The sequence below is a fragment of the Anarrhichthys ocellatus genome, unplaced genomic scaffold (genome assembly GCF_004355925.1).
Source record: "Anarrhichthys ocellatus isolate YVR2014 unplaced genomic scaffold, GSC_Weel_1.0 scaffold8, whole genome shotgun sequence".
NCBI classification, from domain to species: domain Eukaryota; kingdom Metazoa; phylum Chordata; class Actinopteri; order Perciformes; family Anarhichadidae; genus Anarrhichthys; species Anarrhichthys ocellatus.
This window is the reverse complement of record NW_022280038.1, coordinates 3,415,146-3,442,983: the sequence shown is the minus strand read 5'-3', so window position 1 is coordinate 3,442,983 and position 27,838 is coordinate 3,415,146. Positions and strand designations below refer to the sequence as shown.

Here is a 27,838-nt window from a genome sequence, read left to right as displayed (position 1 = left end):
GACAGTTACCGTACTGCATCATGTTTGATCATTTCTGTAGCCGATGATTTGCACATCCGTAGGATAATGGATTTAAAAACATACACACCTGACAATTTACTAATTTGAATCTCTAAAAGGGCCATTAAACTGGGAAGGTATATAAAAACTATTGTAACCAAAACACTGCTTTTCTTCTGAAGAGTAGAGCACGCCATCCGCTGCCACATGTCGGAGTCATGGGCCGGACTCATGCTCTACTGATGCATTCAAGCGCTGCGATTGGCTCCTTAACTTTACAAAGCACTTCCATCGTGTACCGTATCAACGTATCACTCCGCGTCGTTTTTTAGTTTTTTTTACCATTTCACGACTTGCCATAAGACTAATAGTAAAATAAAACACATGTTTGACTGGATTCTGATGACTGCGGTAAGTATAAATAGGTCTAGATTTTGTTTTCTTTTTTCATATATCTTTATTCTGGCGGATGGATATGTCTCAGCATCCCTATAAAGTAGTTCCGCAGTGTGAGGGACTAAGAAGATCACCTTGAGCTAGCTTCAGTGTGCTCACATCCTTTCAAGCATTTGTTCAGCGAGATAAGGTGGGTATCCTCGACATGGGCTGCAACTTGTTCGCTCATCGATCCTATGAAGTTATCTGATAACGTGTGTGACACTTGCACTGTCACATAACGTGCCTTCTAAACCGCTTTGTCTTTATTATATCTGTAGCTACATCCTGCGAGGTGGTAAGTCCATGATTGTATGAGTCGGTCACTGGTAGCTTGCTTAGTACCCTTAACTATCTAACTATGCGAATACTCCTGGACTTGTGTAATTAGCGTAACGTTAGATAGGCCATTTTTTAGTCCCGCTGTGCTGGTTTGGTATTCGTGTAACAACGTTGTGATTTTAATATGCAGCTAATAGATGGATAAACTGAGGGAATGTGTCCATTCGTGGAGCATATCTTTCTGTAACGAACTTACAAACACGCTATGTTCTTGTGGTATGCTTAAACACGGTTATTGCATCCAAATCGGTTAAATTAAATGTGATGCGTAAAGTGTTGAACGTTGGAGAATCGCTTCCTGTTGTGGGTGTGGTTGCTTCGTCTTCTCGGCCTCCCATTGGTCAGTCTCTGTGATGTCGCTCTGGATCAGGAAAAAGTGACGCAGGAGGAGAACGTGACCTTTAGCGCATCGATTTGACTGCAGCGTATACAAGAAACGTTATAATATAATACATAACTGATGTATGTATATATGTAACTAGTGACACAAATGCACCAGAGCTAAAACTCCCCTGCTTTGTTAAATGTCGTGCGTTGTCGTCGTATTCATGCATGTGGCAGTTAGTCAGGAGATGCATTTGAAAATCCTTTTTATACATCAATATTTATTATTTCCCAAGAAACATTTAAAATAATCTCGTTATGCTGTAGAAAATAACCATCGTATAATAAATGTAGTTTGAAATATGTACGTTGCCTGAGCATCTTCACTGCAGTGGCTTATTGCAGTGGTGCCACTGAGAACAGGACTTGTTGACAGTAAATACATCGACAGAATGGCACGTCTAATCCTATCTGTCTGGGTTGTTAGTTGTGGCTTTGGGCTCTCTGATAGCTGTGTTGTCCTTTTGGTAAGAAGAAAAGATGATTTGACCAAGGCAGGGCTTTTTCTATAGATCCATTTTTAATATTAATGTCATATCCTTTGTCAAATACATCTCCTGTGACTTTGGAAGGATTTGCATTGGTCCTCTGGTATAGCCTGCGTGTGCTGTGTTCTGTTGTGAGAAGTAATTATTTGGCAACCTGGCGACACTGTCTTTACTGTGTCCTTCCTGGCCCTGTTGACAAAATGGAGTCTTTATCCCAGTGGCCCAGTCAGGTTATAATGTCAAGTGACCAGGAATCCTGTTAAAGTTAAGAGCTCAACAGAAGGAAGTGCTCAGTGTCTGCCTCACCTAAATATCAGTTGACTTTTTTTTTAAACAATTTGCCCATGTGGTCTAAAGTCACATTTGTCATAAATATATCTTTAGTAAATTCACCGTTACTTAACAAATCCCATCGCGCCGAAGAGTCTAAAAGTCCAGACTTCTTCTTTCACTGCTGGTGAAATAAACAAAAGCATGCGAGTTTATACTGTTAAAATGTAGCTTTAGCTGTTGCTATTTTTCTACTTTAAGAAGCATGTTGGCAGGTAACGATCCATTTGCAAAGATGATTATGAATTGTGATGTCTGCCATCTACTGCAGTTAATGGATGGCTGAACTGTCAATTGTCCTTGACCCCCTGTCGTGGTAAAGTAGTCCAGTTGCAGCTGAGCCGGTGGTCAGTGCAGTAGACTCGGCCTTTTGCAGCTGGCATGGTTCCCATTCAGTCCCTCACCACCATCGCTGCATGTTTGCGTGGGGCCATGGGGTGAATACTGCCAATTATGGGTATGCCTTTGCCACTGCAGACACTTGATTGCGCTGACAAAAATATGCTCTCAATTTGGTGTAAAGTGCTTGGGTTGCCAGATGATTTGGCATGTGCATTTGAAACACACAGAATTTTTATTTATTCATAAACTTAAACCCGTGAAGTGTATGTAAGGTTTGTTTTGGAGTTTACAGGTGTACATTCTGTGTATTAGATTTCTACAAACCGCTTCTGGATACTGTGCGTTATTATTAGCCTAGACTGTTTTTAGACCTGGGGGGGGTGTACAATCTAGGTTGGCAGTAAAATTGGTGTGATATTGTCGTGGTGGAAGTCTCATGTACTTCTATTCTATCCGGTCATGGCGATTGCTCGGTCACAGCAGGTGCTCTCCACATCCTTTATCCCTATTGAAGGGATTTACGCTTGAGCACCTGAATGTGTGCACTGCAGCGGTCAATTCGGCTTGGACTGCAGCAGCAGGGAGTGGTTTGCTCATTGGCATTAGAAGATCTAACAGACTGTTGTGGAGGTCATTGGTTGTGACGTGCCTGTTTGTCCCCAGCAGGAACAGAAAGATCTACTGGGGGTAAGTAGTGCAACTTGCAAATGGTGCTTTGTTTGAGTGTGACTGATGAACCGTAGACTGTCTCTGTGCGCCAACTTGGATAAGCCCAGTGTTGCGTCACACCTATAGTAATGGTAGTAAATGTCATGTCACCCTGACAGCAATGCCATCATTACTGCTAATTATTGCACGGGCATGTTTTCACAGATAAGGAAATTGTTCAGGAAGACTGACAGAGAGCATGTTACAACGAGAGTATTTTTCAAAGGTAGAAGGGATTGGCGGGGATTAATAGCTGTCGGCTCTAAAGTTAGCCCTGTGTCAGGGTTACTACGGCTGCTGTTGGCTTGTGGTAGCTGCTCACTTGCTGTCCTGGGGTCAGACACGCTATCTATGTCTCTTCAGTCTGCCATTCTTTCAATTATGTAATCTTGTCTTTCCGTAACAGCCAGGAGTTGGCACGCACATGGTGAAGGATAGTCACTATAACCTGATTTTCAAAAGGGCTCTATAAATAGCCCTCACCTGAGGATACAGGCAATAAGGTTGAGTTGCCTGAGGATGAAGTTTCATTGAAGTGACAAAGATACAGGCTGTGACTTGTTCGCTAATCAAACTTGACCCCCGTGACGGTAATGAAAAGACGATCAGCAAATTTGTGGGGGTTGCACATTTCATATCTGGAAAATGTGCTGAGGGTAAACAGACATACCATAAAACAATCCGTTGCGGTTACTTGCACTTCCTGAAAACACCATTTATTGCCTGTTTTTGTACCGCCATTGACTGAATGCTGACTCCTCGCTCACTACTCTTAACAGGCCCTTTAGCAGTAGGAGCCGCTAGTTTTAACAATGCTGAGTGCGCTTCCTGTTAGTGTTTTGGACGATTGGTTTGGCTAATAGCTAACGAAACTACCCAATTCAATCAAACAATACAGCAGTGGTCTTTGCAGACACACCTGGCAGAGATCTACTCTTTTTGTTATGCATCTGATTTGTAGTCCGTGTATGTCGAGTAGCAAAACGACTTGTAAGGGGATTTGCCTAAAACTGTCAACCTTTCCCTCCAATGTGCATCCCCTTTCAGTTTTGCAATTGCAACTGTCAGTGTTGCGTTGTCTGTAGTATTGCATTAAACTGAAGTTGTGGTAACTATATTAGTCATTGGTTTAGAAATATATTTAACCAAATGGCCACCATTAGCATGTCTAGATAGTTCAGTGTCTCTTGCTACTTTTTTAAATGAAATAGATTAGTCAATGCCCTATAAGTTACTAAAGCACAAACATTATTAATGATAGACATATGCAACAGGCTGGGATAACAGCATATGCTCACATCTAACCAGCAACAGACTGATATTTTTAATGAATAAAATACTCAAAACAATTGAATATTGGCCCTCAGCCCCTCACTAATAAATAATGAATGAATAAAACAGGAAATGATTTAAAGAAAACAACACAGCAGTCTACTACAGTTACTGTGGATATTTCAGCCTCTTTCCCCCCTCTGCAGTCTTTCCCAGTGGTTCAGCCCACTCGGATGTCTGCCCTCAGCCTCTCCACGACTGTGTGTTGCAGTAGTGGGATGTGACTGAGCTCACGTAGAGCGCTGCTCTGCCTGTTACATCATCAGCCAATAGCTCCAGCCTGCTGGTATAGTGGCTCTGCCTGGAATTCCCCACCATGATGCATTTGTGATTATATGATTAAGATGTGATGAGTCAGTCGTACTCTATCTATCATAGACTTGGAGGCCGTCATGAACGTGTCTTCAGTTACACCAGCAACACGTGCAGCGTCAATTGAATATTTGCCTTTTTTTTTTGTCTATTTTCCAGCTCTTCTTTATGAATACAACATCAGCCTTTGCTGCCTGTTCTAGATGTTAATAAGTAGCCACTTCCTGCTTAGGGTCAGTAATTCATTACAGGTCTGTGTAGAGGGGATTGGAAAAGCATGAGGATTTTCCCCTTGAAGTGATATCAGTTTGTTATCCTGTTGCTCTGCCAAAGAAGCAACCAGTGAGTGTTCTTTGTTGAAGTGCACTTCAATGTATAATTTAAACGAAGGGAACTTAATCTCTCCACGGGGAGGTTTGGACAGTGGCCTGAGTTTGTGGTTGGCAGGGAGTCATTATATTTTTGAAGTGACTGAGTAAAATATACATAGGGCTATTGGTATCTTCTATCAACTACTTTGACATCTCTCCTATTATATTTCCTCTATTTTATGAATGTTTTATATTCATTACTGGTGGACAGTGTGCACATCCAACCAGACGTGGGTACAGGTGCATCATCAGAGTATTGCAGTTGAAAATGTAGCATTTATTATTGTCTTCACAAGTCATTAAAATACTTTCCATAATGCTGTATACCTGCTAGTTTTAGATCCCAGTTTCTGTAAATAATTACAATTTGTGACCGCTTAAATCTGTCGTATCACCAGATTGACCACTCAACAAAGCATTTCAGCTTTATTCAGCTGGGCTGTAGTCATATAATTACAACAACTAGAGCCATAGTATAAGCAACATTCATTATAGAGTAACCATGCTACACCCTGCTCAAACACACCTACCATTAACAGATTGTACAATATGGTGGCGCAACTCCATAAGCTATACTACTCTGCTCTCTGTGGTGGCAGTGCAGATGTTCTAACCTAACATTTCCCCTAGCATTTCAGGTCAACAGTCATGCGTCTGTTGTCCAATTGTGAACAACTGGAGCCTCACTGAAAAGGTTTTTTTCCCCTCATTTATCATGAGCATACATTTAGTCACAATGTTGGTTGTGCAACCTGAAAAGCAAATGGTAGCTCAAGAAAAGTCTTGTGCAAGATAGCTCACAACAGCCTTTTTTGTTAAAGTATTGCAGTGGCTATATTTCATAAGCCCAATCTTGGTCTTTATTCTCCTTTAGTCTTGGGGGCTGATGTTGGTGGAAAATGGATATGCTGGCGGTGAATAACAACCGTTTGTAGTCCTTGTTGTACGTCAGTAATCAACATGATCAATTGATTCCCACTGGGACTTCTCCTTTCCTTTTGATATTCACTATCACAAGGTTAGCCACACAGCACCATTGGGTACAGGATGTTGCTGAGTACACTCAAAATGGCAGACACCGTGCCATTACTTGCTGGCCAGTGTGACCTCAGTGTGAAAAATAGTCCTCACCCTAGATCTCTGTCCATTCAGACATACATGAATACAACCACAGTGCAAGACTCGGAGAGAGTGGGATTCAGTGTGTACCTGATAACTTTTGAAAAGATTTCAGGAATCCTGGACCAACAGTGGTAAACCGAAAAAAGCTGTCAGTTGCTGTGTCCTCTATATTTACTTTTTTTTGTCTCCTATTTTCTTTTTCTCCAGGACTTCTCCAGTGATCGCTATGCCTCAGTTAAAGTCTCCAGACATGGGCTCTGCCTTCATCCAGACACAGCAGCTCAACGCTTCCATGGCTGACACCTTCCTCGAACACTTGTGCCTGCTGGACATCGACTCCGAGCCCACCACCGCACGCAATACCGGCATCATCTGCACCATCGGTTGGTCAACATTTAGTTGTATTACAATTGTTAACATCTAATAGTAAATGTAACATTTTAAAATGTATGCTGTCTCTTTGTCCTTTCCTTTCAATACCTGCCTGCAGGGCCAGCATCTCGTTCTGTGGAAATGCTGCAGGAGATGATCAAGTCTGGAATGAACATTGCTCGCATGAACTTTTCCCATGGCACACATGAGGTGGGTCTTTGCACAATTCTGTCTACTCTGTAAATGTGTTTGTCAGGTGCAGCCAACCAATTGTTAAAAGTCACGTTTGTCTTGTGTAGCCTTTTTTTTTTTTTTTTTTTTTTTTTTTTTTTTTTTTTTTTTTTTTTTTCTTCTCTCTCTCTCCTCCCTTCCCCCCCAAGCAGTGTTTGTAACTCTTTTCATGAGATAGCTATGGTGACGGGGTCAACAATGCTCACGGGGAAAAAGCACGTTAATCATTTTAAACTACTGCAATCAGATTGGCACGTTGAGCTAGACTTGGCCAACCAGCATGACTGAAAAAAAAAAATAGTCTTTGTGTCACACAAGGGCAAATGCTCTGTAAAGTTAATACTTTTAAGATTCCGTAATCAGTCAAATGTCCGTCTTCACTATATCTGTTAAAAACAGACAAACAAGAGAATTGGCTAATTAATCTTATCTGTCAGCACTAGTTCTCATCAAAAAGCCTGAGTTATAATGTCACGCTAATGGCTTGTCTAATGAAAAACACAACTCGGATCTATGAATCAGTTCATTGGTCAGGCAAACTGAAGAAAGCAATGCTCAGATGAGTTGCATTTATGCCCCAACCCAGTTCCAATCTCGCTGACAACCTGACTCCACCCTCCAGGTTCCTGCAGGGAGAACTAGATGGTAATGTTTTTCAACAGATTATCCAATCTAATTAGAGAACTATCCACATGGGATAGGTGGGGCTTTTCTCATAGTGTCCGTTTAATCTGATGTTACCGTGTAGATTAAGACTCTGCAAGATGCACACTGCACTGGACTGTCGGATGTTATGCTTAAATTCCTCACTTTGTTTAGTTTATTTTGCATGAGCCGAGAACTTATAAAGAACACTATGCAAGTAGCAAAACAGTGGAACATTGAACTAGAGCTGTACCGAATAGTTCAAAGCTTCATTCAAAACGTAAACGTTCAAATTATTTTTAATAACTCACAGAAGCATTGCGTGCAGTCTACTCTCTCGCTCTCTAAGTCAAAACAAATTGTAGAAGCTTAGTAAATAAATTGCATTCGATACAGCCCTATATTGTCAGCACACTGTCACACTGACAGCTGTTGTTGCTGCATGCAGCACCTGTGTGGGTTTCTGGACTATTTGTCATCATTTTGTGTAAACGGATTTCCAATTAATAAATGTATTTACATTTGCATAAACCAAGCATTTTTGTCCACTCCCATGTTGATAAGAGTACTAAATACTTTTAAGGTTCATTTTTTTTTTTTTTTTTTTAACAGGTAAAAAAAATTGCAATTAACTATGGACAAACATGCAATTTATTGCGATTAAATATTTTAATTGCTTAACAGCCCTAGTAGATGGATAAAAATGGATTCAGTCAAAAGGTTTTAACTGTCCATGCTGTGTGAGTGAAAGGTTAGTCTTGATTTGGAGAATATCAAAATAAATCGGAACTTTGTTGGCTTAGGGTGCTATATGTGTGTGTGTGTGTGTGTGTGTGTGTGTGTGTATATATATATATGTATCTGTAGCTTCCTGCCCTTTATCTCCTCAGCTGGCTGCGTGCCTAGACTCTGTCATTAAGTGTGTACAACAACCAACACCAAGGTCACTATACTTTAGAGTGTAAAGTATATTATGTTGCAAGTCCCATTTCTTAAAACCAGTTAAAGGTGCAGTGTGTAGGATCTGGCGACATCTAGTGGTGAGGTTGCAACTTCCAACCAACTGAAATTTCTCCTTATGTGTCGAGCGTGTAGGACAACTACAGTGGTCTAATTTTGGATTAGTCTTTTTTTTTTTTTTTTTTGTTGTTTTTGCAGTTGGTGAGACCATCCAGGCTTTCTTTTAGTCACAGTGCAGTGACTACAGTGTTGGCTCAATGTATCGCCATTGTGAAAGGCAGCCAATGCATTCACCTGCCGCTTAAGTTATTACTGAAAACTCTGGTTACCCAGGTGGGAAGTTTAAGCCGTGTGTTGCTTTGAAGACGGCTCTCTGCTGGAAACACTGTGCTGCATGTTCATTAGCCTGCATGAATGGGCCGGGAAGGCTCAAACGGTAATGTGCATTTTAGGGTTAAGGCCGGCCACCAGATTCTGTTGATGCAGGGAACAAGATCCGACCACATGAGTAATGATTTTACACAAGTCGGTTTCCATTTCAAATTGGGGTAGGATCTGGATTGCTGGGTTTTCAACACCAATTTCACAGAGGAATTTCCTCCTGAGAAACCCTGCACATACTCTCAATACAACTTGAGGCAAAAGACATTGCAAGCCACATTCTATATCTATAATGCTAATTTAAGTGATACTGTATGACATGTAATTTTGGTCTTCAATGGCATTACTTACTGACGCTGAATTTGCAAGGCATTTTATCTTAAAGTCTATCGGGTATTGTGGTTAGTGCACTCAGACTCCAGAGTTACACTTAACATGCCAGTGAAGGTGGTAGAAAGAACCTTATGACCCTGCAGTGATGCTGACAGTATAACTCATGTTTATTACTGGGGGAGTTGTTGTTTTTTTTTTTTTTTTTTGTTTTTTTTTTTGTTTTGGTTTTTTTTGTTTTTTTTTTACGTCTTTTGAATAAAACTTATATGTTGCATCTCTAATGCCAGTGCCTCTGCATAATTGTGATTTAATTTCAATGTATAGAATCAGAAGATTGGTTAGAAATATAGGTCTTGCTTAATGTTTCCTCTGGAGGTATTTCAACACGTGTTATGCTTCTCTTCCCTTTATGTAGTACCATGCAGACACCATCAAGAATATGCGTAAGGCATGCGAGAGCTTCGAGCCTGGCAGTATCCAGTACAGGCCCATCGGCATTGCCCTGGACACCAAAGGCCCAGAGATCAGGACTGGCCTCATCCAGGGAGTGAGTTTAGCATTACCTAGTAGTCTTCACAATGGCTTTATTAGCTGTTGACAATCAAGAACATTTTGCATGAAAACGAAGCAAAAAGAAAGCAAAATGATGTCTGTTAATGATTTGACAGAGTGGCACTGCTGAGGTGGAGCTGAAGAAGGGCAACATGATCAAGATAACCTTGGACGATAGCTATCAGGAGAACTGCAGTGAGGAGATCCTCTGGCTGGACTACAAGAACATTCCCAACGTAGTCGAGATTGGCAGCAAGATCTACATTGATGACGGACTCATGTCCCTTCAGGTCAAGGAGATTGGTGAGGAGTGGCAAACAAACAGAATCTCTTGTAATCCATTAGAATGTTTAGAATACCCAATTAAAGGCTCAACCCATTCACGTTTTATTGTTTCTCCAGGTTCTGATTTCCTCATGTGCGAGATTGAGAACGGTGGCACCCTGGGCAGCAAGAAGGGAGTGAACCTCCCCGGTGCTGCTGTGGACCTGCCTGCTGTTTCAGAAAAGGACATCCAGGACTTGCAGTTTGGTGTGGAGCATGGAGTCGACATGGTCTTCGCCTCCTTTATCCGCAAAGCAGCAGACGTGCATGCTGTCAGAGCAGTGCTGGGAGAGAAGGGCAAAGACATTAAGATCATCAGCAAGCTGGAGAACCACGAGGGTGTATGCAGGTGTGTGGATGAAGTGTTTTCATCTGTTTTACTGGTGTGGTCAAGTAATTCAGATCTTTTGTTTGCATCATGATATACTTGTTCTGAATATATTTTATTTATTCCATGGTTGGCTGTGTTTTATGAACCCGTGTCTTTCACATGGCATTTGAAACTTTTAGAATCTTATGATCATTTTCAGATTACTGTTAAATGACTCATTTTCTGTCTCCTGTGCAGATTTGATGAGATCATGGAGGCCAGCGATGGCATCATGGTGGCCCGTGGAGACTTGGGAATTGAGATCCCCACAGAAAAGGTCTTCCTCGCCCAGAAGATGATGATCGGTCGCTGCAACAGAGCTGGCAAGCCGATCACATGTGCCACGCAGGTTAGATAAAAGCAAAGGACGTGCTGTATATCTTCAGCTATATTATCCCCAGGAGCTAAGATTAGCCACTTATGCGTTAATATCTGCACTTATGTGAATGTGAAGGAGGGCTTTCTAAAACATAATGCTAGCATTCATTTTGTTTGTCTCACTCAAAAGGCTGTTATTTTTGCGATCTATGCATGTTACCTTCTAACACATCCTATGAACACCATTCAGATGTTGGAGAGCATGATCAAGAAGCCCAGACCCACACGTGCTGAGGGCAGCGACGTGGCCAACGCCGTGTTGGACGGAGCCGACTGCATCATGCTGAGCGGAGAGACTGCCAAGGGAGATTATCCTCTGGAGGCAGTACGCACACAGCACATGGTGAGTCTGTGTGTGTGTGTGTGTGTGTGTGTGTGTGTGTGTGTGTGTGTGTGTGTGTGTGTGTATATGTGTATATATATATCTATCTATCTATCTATCTATCTAAGCATAAAAGTTATCATTTTAAAATGTCAGGATTTTATGGGATGATCTTGCATGTCTCTTCTAACAGCATGCTCTAGGAAAGGGAAACTGCTCTTTCTTGTTTCCTAATTTTTGTGTTCTCCTGAACACTTCTATTACTTCTCAGCATCTCTTTTTCCACTTGGCCTAATAGCTGCTAAAGAAGGTGTCAGCAGAACTGTTAGGTCAAATGGAAGTGCATCATATTTTTTCCATACACTTATTTTCAGTTTAGACATTTACTGCCTTTTAGGTATGCTAATGAATAATCAATCAATGAACAATCATTAAATATTTGATCACTTAACGATAATTGTAATAACGGGAGTCAAATTTCACAACGCTTTCTCACCATTTCTTAATTTGTCATGGTATCCCCAAACTGATCCACCCAGTTTTTGTCAACGAGGACTTGCAGTGCCCATATGAGTCACCCTAAACTACATAGGTATACTGCTGTTCTTAAATAACAATAAGGCTGGTGCAGAGGCAGCAGCAACATCAGCTTTGAGTGATGGCAAAATCAAATCATGCACATAGAGGTAATGCATTTATTGTGGAACATTTGTGCTGTCTGTATTTTATAAAATTAACCAATTGTTGGTTATTAACAAGGCTGATGGATTTTGAAAATTGCTTAAAATTGTGTCTAATACCTACGTTTGTATTTATTTTCAGTCAGGGACAGACACTATTGTCAAAAATTATCAAAATCACAATTGGTATCAGTTGCGTGGATGGACAATGCACTAATTGCTCTTGTTCAGGCCTTTCTTGGCTAACCGTCACTGTTCTCGGCTACACTGTTTGCACTGCTATGCAGATGCAGAAGTGACTCAGCAGTACTGCAGTGCCTGCCTTTGAGCTTGCTGCCCTTATGTTAAATTAGCATATTGTATACAAAGACTGTCGCTGACCTAAAAGCTTATATTAGGAATATTTTATATTCTCTTAACATCTCGTAGACTAATAACTCTTGTGTTCTTCTCCTTTACTTCAATCTTTTACATGTTTTTCTTACTCATTTCTCCTTTTTTACAATTTCTTCACATTTAGTTGTCTTGAATTTGTTTTTTAATTCATTTATTTAATTGATTAAGCTTGGCTCTGTCATTTTGGTACTTTGTTTTTTATCTTTATGTTAAATATTCCTTGTGGTTCTCAGCAGCCCAGTTGCCTTTACTCTAGATTAGCACAATTTATATATATATTTTTTTTTTTTTTAAATACCTCATGTTAACGTTTGTGGTGAAATCTTGACTCCTGGATATGTTGTTTCCTTGTCTCCCCCCCCCACTAAGTGTACACCTAAACTCTTCTATGCATTGTTCCTTTCCTTCTGTCTCTTCTCTTCTTTACTTTAACTTGGGTTCTTTTTGTGTGCCTCTAACATTGTCTCTCTCTCTCTCTCTCGTGTGTTCCTTTCCTGTTTTCCTCATTTTACATCGGTGTGTGTGTGCCTGGTGTGGGAATGCCTTTGCTTGATGCATCTTGCCCTCACTTGTGCCAGATTGCCCGTGAAGCCGAGGCAGCCATGTTCCACCGGCAGGTGTTTGAGGACCTGCGTCGCTCCACGCCGTACTGCAAAGACCCCGCTGAGGCTATTGCGATCGGCGCTGTTGAGGCCTCTTTTAAGAGCTTAGCCTCTGCGATGATTGTGCTCACTGGCTCTGGAAGGTAGGCAGGTTATCTGGTCCTAGCAGGTCGGGGAGGATTATAATACCGGTGCTTAAGGAGTCTGAGAGAGAGAGAGAGTAGGGCCAGACAGGGACTGACTGATGTAACTGGGAGAGCCTGGCAAACACCTAGTAGACTGCTGTTTTTTTTCTTTACCCATGTGGACAAGTGGTCTTCAAAGCCCTGCAGTTTAAAGGCTCAAATTAACCCAAAACTTTGATTATCATTAAAGCAACAACTAAAGTTTAACCATGAGTCTAGCTACGCATTTGCCAGTCACTGTCGGTGGTGTGAATGACTCGGCGTGCAGTAGTGGGTGATCTGTGAGTAACCCCACCACCCCACCCTTCCCTCATGGTCCCTCTGGGCTCAGATAGCACGAGAGGCCGAGGCGGCCACCTTCCACAGACAGCTGTTTGAGGAGCTGAGGAGACACTCCCACCTGACCAGAGACCCCTCAGAGGTGGTAGCTGTTGGTGCCGTTGAGTCTGCCTTCAAATGCTGCGCTAGTGCCATCATTGTTCTCACTAAGACTGGAAGGTAAGATAGACAAGGGTAGAGGTGAAGTGATTCTGGTCCTGAAGGTAAGGTGTCGTCAACACAGCTCCTGATTCTCCCTCCAACACCTAATGTGCTCTTGCAGATCCCCTCTCCATTGATTGTGTGTGGGTGTCTGAATTGCGTTACAAAGGGTGGGTGGAGACAGCAACAGATATCAAGAGTGGGGATAATCATTAGCCCAGTCCCAATGTCCATCCTTCACATACTTTATTTAATATCACAAGAGATGTAGTCAAATTGAGTGCTACTACACAGCTTCATATAGTATATTAAATATTATCCAACTAGAAATGATTAATGGAAATCATTAGTTTTACACAGTACAGTAACATACATGGATACTTGTTGCAAGCTGTCATTCTTGTTTGCCCGCTGCAGTGACTTTAAGCCTCTGCACACGCAACATACACGAGAAGCTTTCCTGTTAGTTGTCTTGCACCTGTTTGGGCAGGACAGCTCGGTATGTTTGTCATGATTAAGTTAATGAAGTCTGAGCTCGGCTAACATTTAGTTTACAGGAGTACTGCTGGATTTAGTAGCTGCCGTATGTGGGGTTCAGGGATTTTAATCGCACTGAATTGCTTCCTCCAAGAATCCATCTGAGAATTATATACAATATCGATCCAAATTCTGCCTTTTGAATATATCTTGTGAATAATAACATAATGCCGTAGTAACTGAGCCTCTTACTGACTTTTAAAAGTAAAGATATTTTGTACACAGTTGAAGTAAGCATTACCTAGTATTTTTGCATCGAACTTGTTCATCTGTTTCCCTCCCGAATCATCATAGTTATTTAGTTATACTGTTGCAATCATGAAAGGAAAATGTGAGTGAGGTGAGGTAAACGTTCTGTGTATTCGCAGGTCCGCCCACCTGATCTCCAGATACAGGCCACGTGCTCCCATCCTTGCTGTGACTCGTAACGCCCAGACGGCTCGCCAAGCCCACCTGTACCGCGGCATTTTCCCCGTCCTCTACACCAAGCCCGCCCACGATGTGTGGGCAGAGGACGTCGACATGCGCGTCAACTTTGCCATGGATATGGGTTCGTATCTACTCTGTCACCTTTTAGTGTTTTATACTTAATAGAAGAAAAAGTGTACATTTAACATGTTTATGTTTAATTTCCAGGCAAGGCCCGAGGCTTCTTCAAAGCGGGAGATGTTGTCATCGTCTTGACCGGCTGGCGCCCAGGCTCTGGTTACACCAACACCATGCGTGTGGTTCTGGTGCCTTGAACAGCCCACAGGGCTGCTCTACTTTCTCCCTCCACCTTCATCTATCTTTCATAGCTCTCCACGCCATTCCAGCTCACAGCCCTTCTCATCGAACACCTGGGCTCACAGACTCAACCGCTGAACAATTAATCGTTTAGGCAATAATGCAAATTAGAGTACAGCCCTCATGACCAGAGGGCTGTTTCCGGTGGGTATGGGGGTTTGATTCGTTCAATTCCACTTTATTTCTCCATTCCTTTCACATTATTTCAATCAAACCAGTCTGCAGGGCCTCAGATTAAAACAACCTGACCAGAAACTGCTGTATTTATTCACTCAAACACTTGTATTATTAAAGGTGAACCAGTGTGAGAGTGAATGCATCCTGGTCGGTGTGCATGCGCATACTGGCTCTTGTTCAGGTGGAGTTGGTGGGTTGGTCAGGCTGATCTTAAAAGAGCACCTTGACTACTGCAGTTTACTAATCGCGCTCCTCTGCCGATATTACGAACAAATTTGTGGCATCCTAATTCGAAGGGCTCCTCCTACAGATCTGCACTGGCTCCACCACTCCACCCAAACAGATCCCTTTGTAGTGGTGTCCGCTCTTAATGCCAGCTATCGCTGTATCCAAGTGTGTCTGTAAGTGCACTCCTAATCTCCTCCAGACGATGTTACATTTGATATTATACTTGACTTTTGTGAGTGGTGGGGTTTTGTTTTGGGACATCCAATACTACTTCTATTTTGTCTGAATATATAGAGAGAAATGTTAGTTTTGGATGTCCACCTCAGAGGTGTTACTGTATTTGTGATTAGATGTGTTATAAAGCCTTTATTTGTATTCGGCTCATATCTAAGTTCGCACTTATAACTAATGTATAGTTCACTAACGTCGACTAATATGAATATGCACTTTGAGTTTTTGTCATTGGGGACCTAGTGGTGGGTTGACTTCCTTTCCCTCTCAACTCCAATGGGTGGTGGGTGGAACCACCTCTGCTTCTCTTTTTGTTGGTGACCCACTGTAGTTGTCTTCATGTGTCTAACATGCTTTTGATTGTAATGCTAGAGTGTAAGAAATGTTTAGCTGGTGTACTGAGCTATCCTAAAAGACTGAGTTTCCATCAATAAAAAATATGAGCACCTACCTTGTCTTTGCCTTTTTAAAAATTTTTTTTTTTTTTTTCCTTCAGGTGAAAAACTCAAGTCACTGAATGTTTTATAAATGCTCAAAGGTTTGATAGTGCTTTAATGTGTGGGTAGACCTAAGACATCCAGTGAGTAGGTTTGATGAACTAAAGAGCTTGCAAATACTGGCGTGTCACACATCTTTATCAAAACACATGAGCCATATTAAAGCTAATCGTTGCCAGACAAAAGAGGAAGTTTCGCTTTCTTAGTCAATATGATCCAAACTGATCATGTACTAATGTTAAGTCCAGTTGGAACATAAAGAACCATTCATGCTCGATAACAAACGTGTTCTATTCAACAAGGGGATTTTTTTCAGCTTAATGTTTATTACTGGCTGTCCTGGCTGTACACCACCCCCACCTGCCTGCGAATCTCGTCCTCCACCTCAGCCAGCAGAATAGAGTCAGCATGGGAGATAACTGCACTCTCCTTTAGCCCTACATGGGAAAATCATACTGTAAGAACATTACTGTACTGAACTGTACTGTTTAGTCTGCAGGTAGAAATGTAGTAAATGGCCATTAAGATTTTAGTGTTTCTGACGCCATCTTGTGTTGAAAGGATGTATAACAAGGTATGCTTAACATGATAATGAATCACCTACTGATGCTTGTAGTTATTTCTTTTAATACAACTCATTCTTATCGTGATATAGATGCAGACTAAAATATGCTGGGTGTCAAAGTACCTTTGAGCAAACACTGTCGAACCTCCTCTGCTTCGTAACGCATACCTGTGCTGTTGAGGAAGTTTAGAGGCAGACAGGGATCTGGCACTGGGTACTGGGTCTCCTTCCCGTTCACTTCTAATGATGTGGGGCACCACATATGGGCAGGGATCTAAAAAGCATGGAACAGGATATTTAACAGCAGGCACTGGTTTGGCATTTCAGACTATCTGAACTGTATTTGATTATGCAACCCTTCTGTGATGACCTACCCTGATGATGCCTTTTGTCCCCACAATTATGGCATCGTTGGACAGCTCTACACGCGAAGAGCAAGTAAACACTGCCAACCTGTTCTTGGAGAACTTCAGAGTGACAACGACAGTCTCGTCCACTCCTGCAACAACATGCAGATATATAATTTGCATTTGATGAAGTGATAAAACAAATTATGTACATTTTGTGACATGGTTTTAAAAAAGTGCAACATAGATTACTGTTGCAGCGTATCCAAATGCGTCCTCTGCAAACATAATGTTGACTCAGTTAATTTGACTGTGCTATATAGTGAAAAAGAATCATATCGTACATTTTATTGTGGCAGATAAGACCCAAGAGATGAAGTTTTTTCAGACAGGAACACTCCCATGGTTAACTATTCTCTATTTATATACAGTATAAAATCATACTGGCAAAGATTTTACAAGCTCCACCTTAAAAACTCCCATTTATTATTATATGAGGGGCTTCAAATGAATATATATTGCTGAGCAACAATCCTGCCACGGTCAAACTGTGATTGATGTGTTTAAAGCGAGAAGAGAAAGCAGGATTGAGGAGGACGACTTGGCCACTACAACAGGCTTTTTTTTTGTCATATCACTCATATCATATGAACAAATATTTAGTTTTTTTGGTAAATGAATGAGCTATTTTTTTAACACTTCCCCAGATGTTAATAAAGCGACAGAGCTTCAGCAATCATATAATTGCATCTTGCGATCTTACTGTTCTCTTTGTCGTTACCTGTCTCCGTGCAGACACCTGTGGCCTGGATGCACTCTGGCTTTTCTCCATTGTACACCATGCATATGAACTGCAAGCAGTAGACACCAATATCTAGCATTGCTCCTCCGCCCAGCTCCTTCTGCGAAGATCTCGGCAAGTGGATCACCGGCAAGCCAAACTCGGATCTTACCATCTTGACCTCTCCTACCTCCCCCTGGGCCAGCAGCCGTTTGATCTCCACTGAGGCCGGGAAGAATCGGGTCCAGACGGCCTAAAGCAAAGAGCAGGAGGTGGTTTCTACAGTTGCATTCTAGTTGCTTGGTGTTATGTTATGCAGGTGTTGATTTACACTAAAGCTCAAACATCCCAGCTTAAAATAACTTTAAATTATTAGAAAGGGTTTGCAAGCTCATTTAGTTATCACATGTCATTTTTTAACTCGAGACATCCCGACCCCTAAATTATTTTGCTGGTGAAAAGCGGAGAACGAGAAATTAAAGCTGTGAAGATGTTTTCCATGCGTACCTCCATGAGGAAGACGTCGTTCCTCTTGGCAGAGGTCAGGATCTCCTTCACCTCCTTGGTGTTCATGGCCAGTGGCTTCTCACACAGCACATTCTTCTTGGCATTCGTAAAGAGCAGACAAGTGGTCAGATGGTAGGGGTGGATAACTCCAACATACACCGCATCTGCACACACACACACACACACACACACAAACCAGAGAGTATGTAGCAGGAGAAATGGTTCTGTCTGTCAAATTCCATGTAACAGTACATTTTCCACAGGAAATGAAAACAGCTGTAAAGGTTGAAGCTATACTGCATTGTTAAGTTTTAGCTCCCACTGAAATGTCCTGAAACAGCAAATCCCTTACATCAGGTGCTAAAGTGCAAAGAACCATAATCTTTTATGACCAAGGTCTGACAGAAACCAACCTATATCTGGATCTCTGGCCAGCTCCTCATAGCTGCCGTATGCCCGGGAGACGCTATGCTTTTTGGCAAACTCCTGTGCATCCTCTAATTTGCGAGCTGCCACAGCCACAACCTGTAAATACAGTTTCATAATATTAACTATTAACAACACAGTGCGTCTGTTCCAGTCTGTATAGAGGACTCAGGATTGCCACATAATCATCACTTTTGCTGATAGCTTTTGCCTTAATGTAATTATTGATGAAAAAAAAGTACCGTAATTCTTAGGCTATCGAGTGCAAAGAAATGTAGTGCTTAATTTACGGTAGCCTACAAAGAAAGTGTGCCAAAGTGTTCAAAATGCTGCAAACAGTAGCTTGCATTGTACTTAAACTCACTGGTGTCCAGTGTCGATGGCATTTAGCTCGTTAAAGCTGCTGGTTGCAAATCTATAACATTTCATTGCGGCCTGATTTTAACAAGGTGAACTGTGGATAGTCGCAAACAGTATACAGTCTAATCCTCGCCGAGTCCTGAGGAGACGTCTTGCATTTGAAACCAGAGATGTATTTGTGTCTGAATCTATTCATACTGATACCTGATGTTCTTCAGGAGGAAGAGTTTTCAGGGCTATAGTGAAGTCATGACTGATCTGCCCCGCGCTACAGATTCCCCACCTCGTTGCCATATTGGACACAGACTGTGAGAAGTGGTTCGACGGGAAACTAACACATTGAGTTGATATCAGTGTCACATTACTGCCACACGGTGGAGGCAAAGTATTATTTTTAACTCTGTGACGTTGCACGAAGATATAATGATGGTGATTTGTACAAAAACGCGTATCAAATAAACTACTTTTTAATAGTGTTCTGTTACCTTCTCTTATTTCATCACTGCCCATAGTCAGAGTAGCACTTTTATTTATTATTCATTTTTATGATTGTATTATTTATATCTTCTATTTATAAGCTGACATGTATATAAAGTATAAGTGTATATGTATGTGTGTATGTATATATGTGTGTGTGTTTTTTTAAATTAATGTATTATTATTTATTTATTTTTATTAATTTATTATTATTCATATTTTTTATTCTTTTTTTTTTTTTTTTTATTAGTTCATTTAATGTCTCACTGAGCTTTCTGTTGTTGTTATTGCCTTGTTTTTTCTGCTTTGACTGTCAAAGCACTTTGTGAACTCTGTTTTTAAAGGTGCTATATAAATAAAGTTATTATTATTATTATTATGCACAGGTACATTTTGTTAGCGACTATTTATCATTATATTGCTTGGCATTATATTGAGGCTGAATTGTCTATTTATTTAACCTCTTAACTAAATAAGTAAATGTAATAGAGTGAAGTTGCGGTAAAGAAGCACCATAAAACTGATCAAAAGTGAACATGAATACATTTAATTATTGGACCCCTCCACTTTTCACAGTCCGAAAACTATATTAAAAGGGGGGAAAAGACTGTATATATGGCACGCACTAGGACCACGCGGAAACAGTGCCCGCTCAAGCTTCCAGTCCTATTGCAACATTCCATATCACAAATCTGCCTCAGATGGATTTACCATCTGTACAACATACGATATCCTGTCTTTGGACCCTCACATTGGTTAAGGAAAAACTCCCCCCAAAGAAACTTTAATGGGGGGGGAAGGAAGAAACCACAGGAAGAGCAGTTGAGGAGGGATCCCTCTCCTAGGATGGGCAGAGGTGCAATAGATATCATGTGTACAGACTTAACATAATAAGATTACAACATAGTCAATCCATATGATAGAAACGATACACATGAGAGTAGTAATAGCAGTAGTAGCACTAATATGAGCAGCAAAATGATAACTACTGTTGAAAACAATCATAAAATAGTATGACGAAACAAAATCTATTATATAGTACGTAGAAAAAAATCATAGTGTGTTGAGTCCAAAAAAGTAAAAAGAAATCATGGGAAAAAAAAAACACAGTAAAGTATGTCGGAAAAAGTCATAAATAAGTCATAGCATAGGTTGTTGAAAGAAGTCATTTTAGGTATTGTACCCAAACAACTTGTACTTAACATACAACAGTGTGTTCCAGAGTTTAAATGATGAGGTGCCCAACCATTACCTCTATTTATACACTGATGACGTCAGCGGTGATGTCATAGGTTTAGACCAAGTAGGGGGGGGTAGATTATGTAAAGGTGGGTATTTAGGTTAGTTGTGATCTGTTATGCATGGTTGCAATTGCATAGCATATGGTAAACTATCTGAAAGTGTTTTCTGCCTGAAGTTAAGCCAAATCAACTGTTTTTGTTTATACTATATATTGTTTATATATATTTTTGGTTACATGTGCAGGGCCACTCTTGTAAATAAACACTTTTTGTTTTCAGGAAAAAGTTTCTCCTGTCTGCCTCCTACCACTATCCCAGGTCAGGCTTCCACAGTAGTCCTCCCAGTCCTTTGTTGAAATAGTTAAAAATCAGAATTCAAAATAATCAAATGTGCACGTTCAGTCTCCTTATATTCAGTTTGAAAAGTCAATAAATGAATTATATGCGGCACTTTGTTCTTCTTCTTCTTCTTCTTCTTCTTCTTCTTCTTGGTGTTAGATGAAACTGAAGCATATTAATCTGATCTTTCTGATCTAATTTTTTTTAACCTGTTTTGTCACAGTGTCTATCGGTTGATATCAACAGTGCCACTTTGCTGCCACAAGATGGAGGCACAGTGTTATTTGTATCTCTGTGACGTTGCACAGCAATAATTAATAATAGTGATCATGACACTAATAATACCAGAATAAACCTTTTTTTATATTCAGTTTTGTAATATCTTATATGTTCCTTCTTTCCTGCATGGACTCATGGGCTATTTTATTTATAGTTATTTTTCATCAGATTTTGACTATTAGATCTTTTTACCTTAGTGAAGATGTTTATTTAAAATGTTATGCCCCAAAACAAACAGCCGTCTTTGTTCTAGTAAGAGGTGACAGGTTAAAGTTTTGGCATGGAAACAGCACGACATGTATAGAAATACATTTATAACTTATTTTTTTTATATCAGCAAATTTCAGCATTATCAATTCAACAAGCAAAACAGTTGCCAAAATAACGTTACTGCATTTGCATTCATGGACGGCATCCTGCATCAATGAGACACTGCCCAGTTTTTTGGAGGCCTACAGTATGAGGCCAAAAGGTTGGAAAAAAAGTATTAAATGAGCCATGCTCTTTGCTGACTCATAAAAGGCCATTCTCTCTGTCCTAACCTTGAAAAGCAGGCAGTGCAACCTATTGTTGTATGGAGAGCATGAGTCTATTTGTACACGACTGCAGGGGTCAGACATGAGAAAACACTTTGATTCAAATGTGCCACTCGAAGTCTCTTCTTCTCTCCAGCGGATGATATTTGAAATGAAACAAGGCTTTCACAATCAATCCTTTATTGGATTCATCAATCACACATCCCACAGTGACAGCTGGGGTTGCCTTTCAAGGCCTAGGACTTGATTACAGGACATGGCTGCTCTGTTTGTTACATTGTGATTTATCTGTTTTAAGACATTTTAAACTGACATTTGTAAACTGACAGTGTCAGTGTTTGTCGTGTACTGTATCATAAGGACCTACTAGGTGAATCTGGGGTAGAATGACAGTTTGGAGATCTAACGGGTCTATCAGATGCAACAAAATAAATGGAAAGCACTGATTTGCATGGTCAAATAATTTGCAGATTTTATTTTTAATACATGTGGCCGCTCACTACAGTATGTTATCCAAGTCACATTTGTCTCACTGACACTGCGTCTGCTCGGGCTTTGTCACACACTGTCATGAGTGATCTGCTTATACCAAAGATCCAAAGCCTGCCTCGAGCAGCTCCCTCTGTTCCATCTGAGTAGGTTAAGGTCAGGTGATTTCGGCTTTGGAGTGATGTCACTGGCTGTCCTGGCTGAAGGTAACTCCCACCCGTTTCCTGATTTCATCCATGATCTCTGTCAGTAAGACAGTCTGCCAGAGGCATCCGTGGGCTCTCCTTAAGTCCTGCAGATGAAGAGGAGTTTAATAGGGAAATCAGACTGACTGAAAGACTGTTTATAACCACTGTTTATATGCACGTATTCACAATGAGGCATAAATTATGTCATAGCAGGGATGTAAAGATTATGTAAATTCATAAGAGGCAAAACAAATAGGAGTGTAATACTGTATAAGCTAGAGGACTGATAACAGCATTGATTCTGAACCAATCTGATGAGTTCATTCATGTACTCATCCAAATTTCCTCAAGAAGCTCCAGGAAAGTGACTGTTTCACTGACTTGCAGTGTCGTTCTTTCAAACTGCACCTTACCTTTGAAATGGGGGTTTCGGGCTGTTCAAACAGTTTCACCTCTTTGAAGACAAATATACATATACCTACCTTTAAGCAGGCACTGCCTCACTTCTTCTGCCTCATAGCGAAGCCTAGCGCTGTTGGTGAAATTCAGAGGGAGGCAGTGTTCAGGCAGAGGGTACTTTGTCTCCTTGTCGTTCACCATGAGTGTGGTAGGGCAGTGCATGGGGCCAACGACCTAGAGGGGAAAGAGGACATGCATTTTTGTGTTTATCCAATCACTCAACTCGTAACTCATCAAATGCAGTGGGAATGGATCCTTGACTGAATGCTTCAGTTTAATTAAATGTGAAAATAATTAGCGGTCTAACTCAGTTTTTTGCATGTCTCAGTCCTTTCTTAATTAAGTCAAATGTCCCTGTGCAAGACTACCATAATATGCTTTAATGGAGCCCTCAGTGCCACTGATGACAGCATCGTTCGGAAGTCGAGCAGCAATTGAAAAGGCACAGAAGGCCATTCTGTTCCTGGAGAACTCCATCACCACAATCACTGACTCATCCACTCCTGTCGAACATTTAAAAAGGTACATCATTGAAACACTGGTGAAAAGGAAATGGCTGAATGAATGGAATCACTACTGCTGTTGCTCATCAAAACTAGGTCCAATAAGTTAAATAATATTCAGGATTTACTGGCATGAGGTCACACCATTTGTTTTTGTGTAGCTATTAAATTAAAGTCAAAAATGTTACATGACGATAAGTAAGAGATAAGAAAATGCTCATTACATGTGTAGTGTGATGTGATGGACCTACATTGAAGGATATCATGCTGTGAGACAGTATTCCCCTGTCAGTTTTACTGTATTACTGTATTCTCCGGGGAGGCTTTGGATTAGTCTCACATTTTAAAGATAAGTCTGGGATTTTCTGTGTGAAGAATTCTTCCCTGAGGTGTTTACACTGTGGACAGTTTATTTAAAAAAGTGATTTCTGTCTAAGTTTCTTGTGCATCACAAGAGGGATTCTAATGTTCTTTTTTATGGTTTCATTTGTGATCAGTGATTCATGTAGGGTGGTTAATGATGCTAATCTACATCCCACCTCTGCTGCATGAATCATACCTGAGTCAAGCAGCACCCCTGTGGCCTGGATGGACTCCGGCCTCTCTCCGTTCAGCACCATCAGCACAAATTGCAAGCAGTACACTCCAATATCCAGCAGTGCGCCACCACCCAGCTCCTTCTCCACAGAGCGGGGGATGTGGAGCTGAAGGGAGCCGAAGTAGGCCTTTACCAGCTTAAGCTCGCCTACATGCCTTCTCCGCCAGCAGCCTGCGCACCTCAGCATGCACGGGAAAACAGCGTGACCAGATGGCCTGAGAGGGACGGAGCAGAAAACCTAGCACCACTGCAACAGTAAACAGCTTATACTGGACTTTCACCTGAGCAGCAGTTTATAACTACAACTCTCCACTTTCTCCACCTGCCATGAGTGCTGTGGCAGATGTGCTGGTCAAACATGACAGACAAGATGTTTTCTTGCGTCATGAGGTATAAATATTCCCATGACATTCAGGCTTTTGCTTCCTACATTAATCTTCTTTGCTTCAAATAACTGCACTCATGCCACTGTAATGTAACTGCTGGCCTAAAGTGTAATGGGATTTTTAACATACAACATGCAATGCCTCCTGCTGCAATATTGTTTGTGACAGGTTAAAGCAATAGATATACAGTACATTTTGGGAAATACGCTTGCTTTCTTGCAGAGAGCTAGATGAGAAGATGGATAGTACTCTCTGCAAATGGGTATGGTATACATTATCATCTAATTCCTGGCAGGAGAGCAAATAATGCAAAGTCTATTTACCAAAATGTTGAAAAAAAGTAATTTAATAACAATATAATAGTTTTCTGCATTTGATCCATTTTTATTTCACGAGATACTAAAGGGGAAGATGTCTGTGTGTTACGATTATTACCTCCCAGTTTTAACCTCTAATCACACCTTAATTTTGTTGTTGGCACCAAACCTGCACTTGCCAGTGCTCCATGTGCAGCACTCCCAAGTACACAATGTCTGTGAGGATACAGATGTTCCAGGCTCAGCTTCAAACAGCGACACAAACAAGCCACTATCTCTGCCTGTGCAGCCGCTCACAGCTCTTCATTCACCAATGTCTAGGTCGTTGGCCAGCTCCACATAGCTGCCGTAAGCCTTAGGAACACCATGCCTCTTGGCAAACTCTTTGGCACGCTCCAAGCTCCTCGATGCAATCACTGCTATCTGTGCGAAAGAGAAAAAAACACAAAAAAACACACACATTTATCACAGTGCTGCTCTGTCAGCAGCTCTGTTTAGTGCAGAGGAGACAACCTGTCTGACAGTGAAGATGTAGTGAGCCTGATTGGGTAGAGTACCTGGTGATCTCCAGGAGGCAGAGTCTTCATGGCCACGCTGAAGTCATGGCTGATCTTCCCCACACCACAGAGTCCCCATCGGGTTGCCATGTTGACTTGGAACGTATAAGTGACAAATGAGCGGGATGGTGCTTTAGTAAAGGTCTGAGCTGCTGGCGAATTGTGACCTTGGAAAAGGTTGCACGTTCAGGGGAAGAAACATACTAAACTGTCATGCCTTAGAGCCAGCAGCACTTCAGCGAGAAGGCTCCTGAATTTATATGCTGGGGAGGCTGGATGTGTCACCTGCCCTCTGTTCCCACCCTGAGGTTAGATGGTACAACACACACACACACACACACACACACACACACACACACACACACTGCTGCGTTGTTGTTGACACAGGCCTTTAAATTTGGACTAAAGTGGTTTTGTACCAGTTGCCTCTAGAAATCTGCAACAGGATTATCAGTGGGACTCTAATCATTAACACGCTGAAGGGGAAAAATTGCAAAGTTTAATGTATACAGGGCGAGGGCTCACCTTGTCCACAGACCAACACTCTCCCACAGTAGTACAGGTCAGGTACTGGAACCAGGAGCTGCTTTGTTTCACACTGAGAGAGCCAGCCTGCGATGGTCTGTCAGCCACACAGAAGGTTAAACCCGAGTCTCGTGGGGGTTTCTGGGATAAATAGATATGCTAGGTTCACAGAATGCTCATAGTGCCCACAGCAGGATAATTTAACTGGCCAGTAAGCTGAGCCAGGATGACTATAGAAAAGAATCAGCTCAGTTGCCCTTGAGCTAAATATTATCCGTTTACAGATTGTGTAAACTTCCTGCCATGCGCTGCCAGTAGAGGACACTGTGTTGTCAGCGGAGTTTACTTTCCCTCTCAAGCTCTGAGGAGTTGGCATTTGTCATTGTAAGGAATTATATAAAGGTTTGCAAAATCAGGTGAGTTAAGGAGAAGACAGATGCACTTTCTATCTGCCAGAGGTCATGTAACATTTGTTGAATTTATTGTCATCTGAGGATAGTTACATTTTTTGACAATGATTCACAACATTTTAAATATATTTTCCTGTCTAAATGTATACCCATTTAATATTGCGGTCAATTTAAAGTACATTCTTGTCATTATCTTGCCTTCAGTAGGCTATATGGTGTTTTTCCTCATTTTCTGCAGGAGCTATATGGTGATTGGATTTGCATGTCAACATAGTGACAGTGTCAGCAACTTCCTCATTATGACATTATTTTTTTTTATCAATGACTCTATACTCGCTGGCTGCTTTCCTTTTGTATTTCGCTTCCAAATGAATACTGGGAGCTGTGTGCCGTTGTCATAACAACAAGGTGCCAGCTGGGCAATTTGTATGCAAATAGCATTGGGCTTGGCCTGATATCCTTGCCTATACCACAGGACCTGGTTGCCATGGGAATGCCCAACTCCTCCTTGAGTAATTTGTACCTTTTTATTAATTTTTAACTTTAAGTACTACGGATACAGCGGTATTTCTCTGGCATCACCACAGGTGTTAAGAAAAGAGGTAAAAGTGTGAGGCAGGATGTGTAACCTGACAGGGCGAGTGCAACTAGATTTTAAATTGGTGTGAAGCAAGGACTTGGTTCTGACACACAGCACAGAGGCTCAGGTGGTCAGAGAAGGCTGTTCTGGACAGGACTCGGACAGGGTCGCCCGACAGCCGTGCACTGGGACCCCACAGCTCTCCCCGTCAGCTGAGCCATGGATGCCTACTTCTCAGCGGAGAGTGAAAACAAAAAAAATGACAGCTGAAAGCATCCCTTCCTTGCATAAGCTCGAGGTCATGAGGAGGACAAAACCTGCAAACTGTTCAGTTTGCGTGAAGAGTGGCTGAAGAGTCAATATCAGAAGGTGGAGTTTGAGGCCCTGGGATGGAGGTGGATGGTAAAGATGGCTCCAGAAAGCAAATGGTGATGAGCCAAGTCATTCAGAAACCTGGCATACCAGGAAGCCAGGGCCTCAATATTTAGCACGGCCAGGACGATTGCCTTCCACGTCTTTCACTTCTCACTGTCTCTATTTGATTAAGAATTCATGCATCATCTCTTGTCTGCCTCCCTATTCCACCAGGACATGGAGGAAGACCGGTCGCAACAGTTTCCTTAGAGAGGGGGGATTGTTTTGCATGTGAAGGTGGTTGATCACAGCAGACAGTTTTGTTTCACACATTGTCACATAATTTCGTCTGTGCATATTGGTATCAAAAAGACCCCTCCCCCAAACTAATTTTGGGAAGAAAGAAACATAAAACATTCAAAACTTGTAAACTAGTAGGATTTTTTAAAGCTAGCCTGTTATTTGATGTTGTTGAACTCTTTTTGAATCTTAATTATTGAAGATAGTACTGGCTACATTGGGGCTCTGCAACCCAAGTTACCACGTAACAGCTCCGCATTTCATCAGCAACTTCAAGTTAATGGGAAATAAAAAAGGACTAGAGAGAGGCACCCTAATCCTATTTTGATTGATGTGGATATGCAGAGGGTTCTTCCCCCCTTCCTCCAGCTGTCAGTGTAAGTGAGAGCCATCTTGCTGCTTTGTATTTTCTTTTTTGTGGGGGAAAAGGAACAGTATTGCAGCAGTTATGGGAGCACCATCACTCCTTCATCTCTGTCTC

The 27,838-nt window shown here is 41.5% G+C and overlaps 2 protein-coding genes and 1 pseudogene across 5 annotated transcripts; 1 reads left to right on the top strand and 2 right to left on the bottom strand.

The window, feature by feature from the left end:
- The first annotated feature begins 479 nt into the window (after window positions 1-479).
- On the top strand, window positions 480-15,786 carry pkma (pyruvate kinase M1/2a). 3 transcript variants are annotated; one of them, XM_031848550.1, is made up of 11 exons: window positions 480-586; window positions 6,374-6,549; window positions 6,657-6,748; window positions 9,504-9,635; window positions 9,757-9,943; window positions 10,043-10,313; window positions 10,533-10,683; window positions 10,903-11,055; window positions 13,229-13,395; window positions 14,283-14,464; window positions 14,551-15,786. In XM_031848550.1, exons 2-11 carry the CDS (start codon window positions 6,393-6,395, stop codon window positions 14,655-14,657), a joined length of 1,599 nt encoding a protein of 532 aa, XP_031704410.1. In that variant the 5' UTR covers window positions 480-586; window positions 6,374-6,392; the 3' UTR covers window positions 14,658-15,786. The 3 variants fall into 3 exon arrangements, with proteins under 3 accessions (XP_031704410.1, XP_031704408.1, XP_031704407.1); XM_031848548.1 differs by lacking the exon at window positions 13,229-13,395 and adding an exon at window positions 12,689-12,855; XM_031848547.1 differs by lacking the exons at window positions 480-586; window positions 13,229-13,395 and adding exons at window positions 2,743-3,008; window positions 12,689-12,855.
- dhdh.2 (dihydrodiol dehydrogenase, tandem duplicate 2) lies at window positions 15,590-19,113 on the bottom strand. 2 transcript variants are annotated; one of them, XM_031848551.1, is made up of 7 exons: window positions 19,024-19,113; window positions 18,447-18,558; window positions 18,034-18,197; window positions 17,527-17,779; window positions 16,773-16,897; window positions 16,522-16,672; window positions 15,590-16,270 (listed from the first exon to the last, which is right to left on the bottom strand). In XM_031848551.1, exons 1-7 carry the CDS (start codon window positions 19,111-19,113, stop codon window positions 16,161-16,163), a joined length of 1,005 nt encoding a protein of 334 aa, XP_031704411.1. In that variant the 3' UTR covers window positions 15,590-16,160. The 2 variants fall into 2 exon arrangements, with proteins under 2 accessions (XP_031704411.1, XP_031704412.1); XM_031848552.1 differs by having other exon boundaries at window positions 16,567-16,672.
- A 3,251-nt stretch (window positions 19,114-22,364) lies between these two features.
- LOC116384305 (trans-1,2-dihydrobenzene-1,2-diol dehydrogenase-like) lies at window positions 22,365-25,278 on the bottom strand (annotated as a pseudogene).
- Window positions 25,279-27,838: the final 2,560 nt, after the last annotated feature.

What these genes read in the sequence shown, in the direction of transcription:
- dhdh.2 (XM_031848551.1), bottom strand. Translation starts at nt 19,113, where the DNA reads ATGGCAACGAGGTGGGGAATCTGTAGCGCGGGGCAGATCAGTCATGAC. An exon ending in GGCCAGAGATCCAGATATAG is followed by an intron (nt 18,198 to 18,446) that starts GTTGGTTTCTGT and finishes GTGTGTGTGCAG; the next exon opens with ATGCGGTGTATGTTGGAGTT. An exon ending in ACGACGTCTTCCTCATGGAG is followed by an intron (nt 17,780 to 18,033) that starts GTACGCATGGAA and finishes TCTTTGCTTTAG; the next exon opens with GCCGTCTGGACCCGATTCTT.
- pkma (XM_031848547.1), top strand. Translation starts at nt 2,758, where the DNA reads ATGTACTTCTATTCTATCCGGTCATGGCGATTGCTCGGTCACAGCAGG. An exon ending in AACAGAAAGATCTACTGGGG is followed by an intron (nt 3,009 to 6,373) that starts GTAAGTAGTGCA and finishes CTTTTTCTCCAG; the next exon opens with GACTTCTCCAGTGATCGCTA. An exon ending in CCTTCAGGTCAAGGAGATTG is followed by an intron (nt 9,944 to 10,042) that starts GTGAGGAGTGGC and finishes TTGTTTCTCCAG; the next exon opens with GTTCTGATTTCCTCATGTGC.